The sequence below is a fragment of the Rhinatrema bivittatum genome, chromosome 9, assembly GCF_901001135.1.
Source record: "Rhinatrema bivittatum chromosome 9, aRhiBiv1.1, whole genome shotgun sequence".
NCBI lineage: Eukaryota > Metazoa > Chordata > Amphibia > Gymnophiona > Rhinatrematidae > Rhinatrema > Rhinatrema bivittatum.
This window is the reverse complement of record NC_042623.1, coordinates 9,124,484-9,134,632: the sequence shown is the minus strand read 5'-3', so window position 1 is coordinate 9,134,632 and position 10,149 is coordinate 9,124,484. Positions and strand designations below refer to the sequence as shown.

At 48.3% G+C, this 10,149-nt stretch overlaps 1 protein-coding gene across 5 annotated transcripts in view; it reads right to left on the bottom strand.

Moving 5' to 3' along the window:
- Window positions 1–471: 471 nt before the first annotated feature.
- The window catches only part of FAM107B (family with sequence similarity 107 member B), a 207,999-nt gene continuing 198,321 nt past the window's right edge, over window positions 472–10,149 (bottom strand). For all 5 annotated transcript variants that reach the window (XM_029617408.1, XM_029617410.1, XM_029617409.1 and 2 more), the window contains 2 exons: window positions 6,005–6,158; window positions 472–3,508 (listed from right to left, as the gene is read on the bottom strand). In XM_029617408.1, coding sequence (XP_029473268.1) covers window positions 3,392–3,508; window positions 6,005–6,158 — 271 coding nt within the window. In that variant the 3' untranslated portion in view covers window positions 472–3,391. The remainder of the gene's footprint in view (window positions 3,509–6,004; window positions 6,159–10,149) is intronic.

Here is a 10,149-nt window from a genome sequence, read left to right as displayed (position 1 = left end):
ACAGAAGCAAAAGCTCCCCCTGTTCACTTTTTAGCTCAGATATCTAAACCAGCTCTCTCCGGGCTTTTACATTGTTTTTATCACGTTAGCCTGAAAGTACAGCTCTTCAAAGAGCCCACGTCAAAATAAACAGTCAGTAGGGAGCAGCTCGGCAGTTCTTACCCACACACAGATATCTACAATTGGCCTCTTGCTAATCTAGTTCATGATTTATGCTTTGAACAACACTAGTGTCTTATGCTGTTTGCTCTGCCAGTTGTTAAAGGTTGCTGTGTTATATTTGTGCCCTCATGCGGAAGTTTCTGGAAAGACTGTTTACAGAATACGCCATTAAATGTTGGGCATAGTCTAGGTGAGCGCAGTTTATCCACAGAAACAGAGGCTGAGAGAGGCGTGAAGGGAGGGCAGAAGCCACAGAGCAGAGATCTCAGTTACAAACTCTCTTTTACACACTGGGAACACAATTGCATAGCTTCAGCAAATAGTTAATTTATTAAGTGTAACTTTGGTTCCAAGTATTCCGGCCTTATTTTTTTTTTTAATAACTTTAGTTAAAAACAATTATATAAGAGCAAATACAAAAATTATTAAATTATGAAAACCAAACCATTAAGGCTCTGTTTGTATAAACGCAGCGAAAACATGAAAAGTCTTCTGTAACAGTGAAACAAACAAACAGCAATTTCCTGTCATTCACTACTGACATGAAGATTTACAAAACGAGCTGAAACATTTAACAGCCAGAAAACTTAGGTGAGATTTACAATGAAAATTCTCCCGAGGTCGACAGTCAATTCCTGGAAACGTGCCACTGGTGGTTTAGTGACCGATGCAGGCTCACCCTCACGCACGGACAGCACTAGAAACGGGGGTAACCTCACCCTCGCAAACACGAGGGTCGGCAGCCCCCTGAGAAGGCAAAACCCGGAATCCTTTCCACGGTAACTGCTGCTTTGTTTTGGCATCAGCCAAGGTGGGGAGAAGGCCCCTCTGATTAAATCAGGAGTTAGGGGAAGGCTGCAGGAGAGGAGGCGAGGGAGAGATGAACTGGGACAGCACCGTGCAAACGTCTGACTGAAGATTAAACAAGGCAATGGTGCACAAAATATGAACATGGGAGCAATTTCCAACTGGCGTCAGCCTGACAACCCCAGTCGGAAGGTGGGAACTCCAGGCCACTGTGGTTTCCCTGGTTTTGCAACAAAGTTCCTGCCTTGCCGTTCCATGCAAGGAAGAAAAAAAAAAAAAGAGAATAAGTACTACTTCCAGGTTACAGAGTCAGTCTGTAAAAATGACGAGACCCAGAAGAAATGCTCTTTGTACAAGGAGTGAGCTGCCCAGGTTCCAGGCTCTTGCACGGACGCACTTTCACCCTGGACCACTCCGCGGAGGCTGGGGACCACATTCAGGGGCAGGGACTGCCATCTCTGCTTCTGCCCTCCCAGAGACCCCGGGTATGCTGCAGTCACTAAAACCAGAACCTGAATAGACCTCTCGATTAATTAAAACTTCTAAATTGTTGGATTTAATCTGAAATTCCACAAAGCAAATGAAACCCAACCCCATGGAAAACGCCAGCCTGCTGATTCTGTACCGAGATCGAAGAGCTGACCCTGCTCACTACAGGAGGCAGATTCTCTCCGTAGCACAAGCCGAATCATTCACCGTCTGCTATGCTGGGGTTTCTGAAGGATCCGCTCTGTCGGCAGGTAACCAGGGTCAGCTTTTCTCGCTCTTGCCACCGAGGTGGCTCCCATGCCGGTTATAAAGGGATTTTGTATTAAAATGGCGCTATGGCACTGCAAGTAAATCTGAAAACATTTGCTAATCGCATTAATATTTACATCTTCAAGATGATATTCCACACATTGTCAACAGCACAGCATAAGAAAGTAAATATTCAAGTCTGCAGGGTTACACACACACACACAAAACCCAGAACCAGCCGCACCCTGGCTTTTTCACCCAGAAAGTTACAGATCACCGCTGGAACTCAGACCAAGCCCTGCAAATGAAAGCCACAAAACACTCAGCTGCTTCCCCCACCGGGCACTCGCGCAGGGCCCAGCCCAGACGCTTCCCGGGCGTCTGTCTGGAATGAACGCGTTCAGAACGGCTGAGAGGCAGCGAGCGAGCTTAGAGAGCACGGCAGGATGCTGGACGCACAAATCTCTTCTGCAGGCAGCAAACGTGCATTAGTGAACTCCTTGAATTATAGCATTAAGCCCCCTTTTAGTGGCCGTGCTTACGGCAGCAGTGCTTTTCAGCTTGATACCCTGACACTAAGGTAAGCCCTGCGGAGCTCCAACCAAGAGCGCGAGCCCAGGTGTACAAAGCGCAGGTGGCAGCCGGGCTGTATCCCTCCGAGGCAATATGTGGACCCGCTGCAACCACCTACAGCCTTTCCACAGCATGCACTGCGCCTCCAGCCTTTAACAACCCACATCTAGTCTCACTGAACACAAGGACATACTAATAAAAATCTGCCCACAGACTGCAGATCTGAGAACAAGAAGTCCTGCTGACGCCGGTTAAGCTGCACTGGCCTGTGAGCTAACGAAGAAAAGACAGCGACACACTAAGGAGGTAAAATAGCTAAATTACCTTACAAAAAAAAAAAAAAAAGGTCTTCCATTCCCTACTGTAGGAAAAATAAATCTCTCCCCCCCCCCCCCCCCCCCCAAAACACAAAAGCTAGACAGACTGTGTGCACAATCCCCCAGCAGCCATTTCCACTCCTAATGTCTCTCTGAAGCACTGGGGATTTAGAAAGAGCCACCCAACCCTCTCTCTAGGTGCACCCCACACACAGACATCTCCGCCATTCACATCTGTTTATCACCAGATCCACGAGGACCCTTAGCATTTCAAGCGGGAGCAGCTCCTCTCAGGAGTCAACCTCGGGTCCCAACCACGCTGACACGAGCACCGCCCGGAAACCCCTAGGTCGGCGTAACCCGTGTAAAGTCTTAGTGATTCGTCCCACGTTTCCAGGCACAGGGTTTATGTACAATACAGGAACAGAAGTGAGGAATTTTAATACACAGTGAAGTTCCTTAAAACGGTTACCAAAATAAAAAATGAATAATAAAAACAGGGGCTTGGTGAGCTGCCCAGTGCCCAAGCCCTCTCCTTCAGTCCCTGAATAAGGAAGGCCAGCATCCTGGATGGACGGACGGACGCATGCACGCACCGGCGCTTCACACCCCAGTCCACCCACGTTAAGTGCCTCAATTTGGCGAGACTTCTCTCATGGACTGCACTCGTCTCTGTCCCGTGCAGCTCTCTCCGTTCAAATTCAGACTGCAACATTTTTGTCACCAATTCTCCCCTTTTCCCCCCACAGGTAAACGATGAAATCCTGGAAGTCTTTGCAAGGTATGAACGGTGCCTATGAATCGCCAGCTTCAGTTGCCTCTTGGTTTGTTCGTCTCAGGTTGCCTTTCACTTTTACAAATTCAGGGGCATTTTCCTGTTCCTCCTCGGTCTTCTGTTTGTCAAGTTCAAGCTGGGGGAATTAAAACGCAGAGATTACCCAAAGAAACAAACCCTGTAATGTAAGAAAAGCAGGATAAAGACCATTTTGTTAAGGCCATATCTCCCAGTTGTCACTCGTACAAGCTTGCCCACCTGCAGGATATCGCTCCTTCTCCCTCAGTAGGAAACCTGCTACCTCCCTCTGATTACAATGTAACAAACATTTTTTGGGGGATATTCATGCACACAGCAGCACCCAAGCATACCAAATAAACTCAAAAGACTGCATAATCTGAGAACGTCCCAAAGTCCTTGCTGCTCTCATATACTGGATGCAAAGCCCTTGCTGCTCTCTCATACTGGATGCAAAGCCCTTGCTGCTCTCATATACTTTATGCAAAGCCCTTGCTGCTCTCTCATACTGGATGCAAAGCCCTTGCTGCTCTCTCATACTGGATGCAAAGCCCTTGCTGCTCTCTCATACTGGATGATCTTGCCTCCTGGTCCTGGGAGCTCGATACCGATGCAGCGCCATCTGCACACGTGAGCTTTGTTCTCTCCCCTGTCTCTCATTTCTTCTTCCTGCTCCTAGAGTCCCCACCCAAATTATTTTACTCCGGCACCTGCTCTCTCACCACTTCCCTGTGCATCTGTCCCAACCCTTTCGGTGCCGGTCTCCACCGCCCTCTCCATAAAAGAAATATTTCTGGATAGTTCCTCTCTCCAACTCCGATTGCTGGTACGTTTGACCCAACTGTCAGAGGGAGGGAGAAAGAGACCATTGATAATAGTGGTAGAGGTCTTATCAGCGACTTGTGCTGCGTGCGTCTAGCACCACTAACAGCAGCGACTGGCAGCAGCAGATTCTTCACCGGGGCGGAAATATATTTAGAAACCTTTGGCACCAGCTAACATTTTTAGGAGGCAGAGGAAATTCTTTTTCTCACTCCCTATATATTTTGCCTCTTTTTCTTCTATTTTTAATTTTTGCTTTTCTGAATTTTAGGCACCAGATGACCTGAATCCTGGACTTTTTCCAGCCCTGCGTTGGTTATACTGCTCACACCAGCCTGCCAATGTCTGCTCATGGAAATGTTGCTGTGTAATGTCCAAACTCCCCATGCACCACCCTGCGTGCTGTAGATACAACACATTAAGTGACTCCAGGGAAAAGACATCTTTAGCTATGCACGGTATAAATAGGGACCTTCATTTTCAGTTTTTATCAGTGTATCGTAAGAACAAAGTTTAGGCTGAGCTGGAAAATGAGTCATTTTTTGTCCACCTATTTCTTCTGCTTTTGTCCTTGTGGCAATAAACACAGATACATTCACAAGAATAAAATAAAAATTGAAAACGAAGGCCGCTGTGTATAAAATACAGAAGTGTTGTTTGGGAGTAACACATTTAGCTAGGTCTGTGAGGAGCTGTGTCTCACACATGCATCCCACGCTGCAGGAGGTTTCCGCTCAGGCCTCGAGCACCCTCGAACCAGTCTGGTTTTCAGGGTCTCTACTGAACGTGCAATAAGATGCAAACTCATCGTGGGTATCTTGAAAACCAGACTGGCTGGGGCTACTTGATGACACGTGGTTCTTACACATTGAAACCCAGCAGAATAAGATGGTACTCAAGGACTTTAGGATCCACCTAATCTGACTAATTACATTCCTGGTGCAATGCCATAGTCCTCGGTTATCTCATAAAAAAAACAAAAAATTCTCTACAGCTGGATAAATTAGCCATTCTGTACGGGTGACGCCATCCGATGGCGCCAACACTGAGCCCTGTGCTGCCTTTTGAGCCCCTCAGTCTCTTTCATAGATTAAGCTTCAGCCAGGGAGGAGGGTGGGTGTGAGGGTGGGTGTGAGGAATGACTAATTCATCCTGACAAGGCGTGGCTCCACTGTCCAGCCTTGCACCAAGGATTGGGCTCTTACCCGCCGCACCTCCCTTAGGTCATTTTCCAGGTGCCCTAGGGGACATCTGACCAGAGCTGGGAGTCATGATCTGAGCTCAGGCCTGCGTATCCATGACGGACATCCAGCACCCACAGATACAGCCCTTGAAGACGCTGAGCACAGGCTTCTTGGCTTTGGACTTCTACAAGCTTCACCTTTAGTTTCTTCTTCTTTTTTGTTAAAACTGAAAAGCTCTATTTGAGGTACTGCCAGGGCAGAGGCAAAAAACAAAACAAAACCATAAGAAGCAAAGTAGCAACAAGACAAGGCCAAAAGCTGAAAAATGTAAGAGACTGGGACAAGTCTGTGCAGTACTTCGGACAAAGAAAGACTGTAGGGCTCCCAAGGCAGCACACACATGCAGGAAGTGCCAGGCAGGCTCGGGGTACGTGGCAGCGCCGTCTGATGACATCACCCACACGCAATGCCCAATTCATGCCTGCTTGAAGATGGAGAAAGACAGACAACATGATGAAAGAGACTGAATGCTTCTCTGGATGAAGGAAAATGCCCTTCACCCTTCCCTGCTAAACACTGCTCCAGGCCTTCCTTCCCCCTCTCTTCACCTGCTCCAGCTTCTGCTGGCGCTTCTGGAGCTCTATCTCCAGGTCCGACTTCTTCTTCTGCGCCTCCTCCTCTTTCTGCTGCTTGATAACCTGATCCCGCTTCCGCTTCTCCATCACCTTCTGCAGCTCGGGCTTGTTCTGAGGAGCAAGGCCTCTGAAAGCGAACAACAACAACAGGGTGTGCGTGAGAACCGCATAAAAGGCTTCAAAACAACAAATGCTCAGTGCGTCTTAGAAAATATCATTTTAAAAGGAAATGGAAAGCTTGTGGAAGGAGTTGGACTAATGGCACCGGAGCAGCACAGACTGTGCTAGCACAAACCCCCCACACTGCCCCTCCAAAATACGTCTCAACCTTGCTCTGGCAGAAGCCTCTGCAAGCGGGGTGGAAGGCGGGATACAGCGCTATCGGCCGCCCTGCCTCCTAGCAAAATCCTTTCCTTCTGACAGATACTGGGGGGGTCTGTGTGACTTGGGACAACCCCAGCAATATCACGATTGGCACCAGTCGGTGGTCTCAGCGGAGAAGCTGATGGATTCAATCATTTCCAGCTCTGTCTGCCTGTGAATTTCTTGGGATGGACTGAGAGGAGGTAGGACAAGCTCCACCTTCATTTGTAAAGTATGCTAAGGGCACTGCAGGTCAGTTTCTTCCTGTTTCTCGGGGTTTTCAGCTCAGTCAGACCCAGCCTCTATTGGGATACAGCGCTATGAGCCTAACTCACTGCTACCCTCAGGAGCTTTTACAGGTAATTTTATATTCCCCTCCCACCCCCGCCATCACAGGGGCCATAAATTACATCTCTCTGCAGCAGCGTTTCTCAACCGCCGCGGCGGCAGGTGTGTCACGTGCTACCGGTCTCCCGCTGCTCTTCCCCCCTCTTCCTCTTCCAGCACGTTCAAGCCCAGATGGGAACGGCCGCAGTGTTAGCGGAGGATGGCAACTGCGGCTGGGCCTTTTCTTCTTCCCGCACCTGCCCCCACCCTGGCCCGGAACAGGAAGTGATGTGCAGTGGGGTGCGCAGGAAGAAGAAAGAGCCATGCTGCATGGAAAAGTAGCGGCGACAGCCCTGAGCAGTAGCGTGGACCCAAAGCAAAATCGGAAGCAGCCAGAAATCGGCACAGGAGACAGCAGAATTAGCCTCCCGTGGCCGATTGGATTCTTCTTTCTTGGCCTGCGGGGGGGCTGGAGGAGGAGGAGGCTACTGCAGCTACCATTTGTGCTCGGGGGGGGGGGGGGGGCAGGAAATGAGTGAGTGAGAGAGAGAGAGCCAGCCAGTCTGTAAGTGAGAGCAGGTATGGGTGATTGAGAGTGTGCATGTGTAACTGTGACTGAGAGCCTGTGTGTGAGAGCAGGTATGTGTGATTGAGAGTGTGCATGTGTAACTGTGACTGAGAGCCTGTCTGTAAGTGAGAGCAGGTATGTGTGATTGAGAGTGTGCATGTGTAACTGTGACTGAGAGCCTAAGTGAGAGCAGGTATGTGTGATTGAGAGTGTGCATGTGTAACTGTGAATGAGAGTCTGTGTGTAAGTGAGAGCAGGTATGTGTGATTGAGAGTGTGCATGTGTAACTGTGGCTGAGAGCCTGTGTGTAAGTGAGAGCATGTATGTGTGATTGAGAGTGTGCATGTGTAACTGTGACTGAGAGCCTGTCTGTAAGTGAGAGAATGTATGTGTGATTGAGAGTGTGCATGTGTAACTGTGACTGAGAGCCTGTCTGTAAGTGAGAGCAGGTATGTGTGATTGAGAGTGTGCATGTGTAACTGTGGCTGAGAGCCTGTCTGTAAGTGAGAGCAGGTATGTGTGATTGAGAGTGTGCATGTGTAACTGTGACTGAGAGCCAGTCTGTAAGTGAGAGCAGGTATGTGTGATTGAGAGTGTGCATGTGTAACTGTGACTGAGAGCCTGTCTGTAAGTGAGAGCAGGTATGTGTGATTGAGAGTGTGCATGTGTAACTGTGGCTGAGAGCCTGTCTGTAAGTGAGAGCATGTATGTGTGATTGAGAGTGTGCATGTGTAACTGTGACTGAGAGCCTGTCTGTAAGTGAGAGAATGTATGTGTGATTGAGAGTGTGCATGTGTAACTGTGACTGAGAGCCTGTGTGTAAGTGAGAGCAGGTATGTGTGATTGAGAGTGTGCATGTGTAACTGTGACTGAGAGCCAGTCTGTAAGTGAGAGCAGGTATGTGTGATTGAGAGTGTGCATGTGTAACTGTGACTGAGAGCCTGTGTGTGAGAGCAGGTATGTGTGATTGAGAGTGTGCATGTGTAACTGTGACTGAGAGCCTGTCTGTAAGTGAGAGCAGGTATGTGTGATTGAGAGTGTGCATGTGTAACTGTAACTGAGAGCCTGTCTAAGTGAGAGCAGGTATGTGTGATTGAGAGTGTGCATGTGTAACTGTGACTGAGAGCCAGTCTGTAAGTGAGAGCAGGTATGTGTGATTGAGAGTGTGCATGTGTAACTGTGACTGAGAGCCTGTCTGTAAGTGAGAGCAGGTATGTGTGATTGAGAGTGTGCATGTGTAACTGTGGCTGAGAGCCTGTCTGTAAGTGAGAGCATGTATGTGTGATTGAGAGTGTGCATGTGTAACTGACTGAGAGCCTGTCTGTAAGTGAGAGAATGTATGTGTGATTGAGTGTGTGCATGTGTAACTGTGACTGAGAGCCTGTGTGTAAGTGAGAGCAGGTATGTGTGATTGAGAGTGTGCATGTGTAACTGTGACTGAGAGCCAGTCTGTAAGTGAGAGCAGGTATGTGTGATTGAGAGTGTGCATGTGTAACTGTGACTGAGAGCCTGTCTGTAAGTAAGAGCAGGTATGTGTGATTGAGAGTGTGCATGTGTAACTGTGGCTGAGAGCCTGTGTGTAAGTGAGAGCATGTATGTGTGATTGAGAGTGTGCATGTGTAACTGTGACTGAGAGCCTGTCTGTAAGTGAGAGAATGTATGTGTGATTGAGAGTGTGCATGTGTAACTGTGACTGAGAGCCTGTCTGTAAGTGAGAGCAGGTATGTGTGATTGAGAGTGTGCATGTGTAACTGTGACTGAGAGCCTGTCTGTAAGTGAGAGCAGGTATGTGTGATTGAGAGTGTGCATGTGTAACTGTGGCTGAGAGCCTGTGTGTAAGTGAGAGCAGGTATGTGTGATTGAGAGTGTGCATGTGTAACTGTGACTGAGAGCCTGTCTGTAAGTGAGAGCAGGTATATATGATTGAGAGTGTGCATGTGTAACTGTGACTGAGAGCCTGTGTGTAAGTGAGAGCAGGTATGTGTGATTGAGAGTGTGCATGTGTAACTGTGACTGAGAGCCTGTGTGTAAGTGAGAGCAGGTATGTGTGATTGAGAGTGTGCATGTGTAACTGTGGCTGAGAGCCTGTGTGTAAGTGAGAGCATGTATGTGTGATTGAGAGTGTGCATGTGTAACTGTGGCTGAGAGCCTGTGTGTAAGTGAGAGCATGTATGTGTGATTGAGAGTGTGCATGTGTAACTGTGGCTGAGAGCCTGTGTGTAAGTGAGAGCAGGTATGTGTGATTGAGAGTGTGCATGTGTAACTGTGACTGAGAGCCTGTGTGTAAGTGAGAGCAGGTATGTGTGATTGAGAGTGTGCATGTGTAACTGTGGCTGAGAGCCTGTGTGTAAGTGAGAGCATGTATGTGTGATTGAGAGTGTGCATGTGTAACTGTGGCTGAGAGCCTGTGTGTAAGTGAGAGAATGTATGTGTGATTGAGAGTGTGCATGTGTAACTGTGACTGAGAGCCTGTGTGTAAGTGAGAGAATGTATGTGTGATTGAGAGTGTGCATGTGTAACTGTGACTGAAAGCCTGTGTGTAAGTGAGAGCAGGTATGTGTGATTGAGAGTGTGCATGTGTAACTGTGAATGAGAGCCAGTCTGTAAGTGAGAGCATGTATGTGTGATTGAGAGTGTGCATGTGTAACTGTGACTGAGAGCCTGTGTGTAAGTGAGAGCATGTATGTGTGATTGAGAGTGTGCATGTGTAACTGTGGCTGAGAGCCTGTGTGTAAGTGAGAGCATGTATGTGTGATTGAGAGTGTGCATGTGTAACTGTGACTGAGAGCCTGTGTGTAAGTGAGAGCATGTATGTGTGATTGAGAGTGTGCATGTGTAACTGTGACTGAGAGCCTGTGTG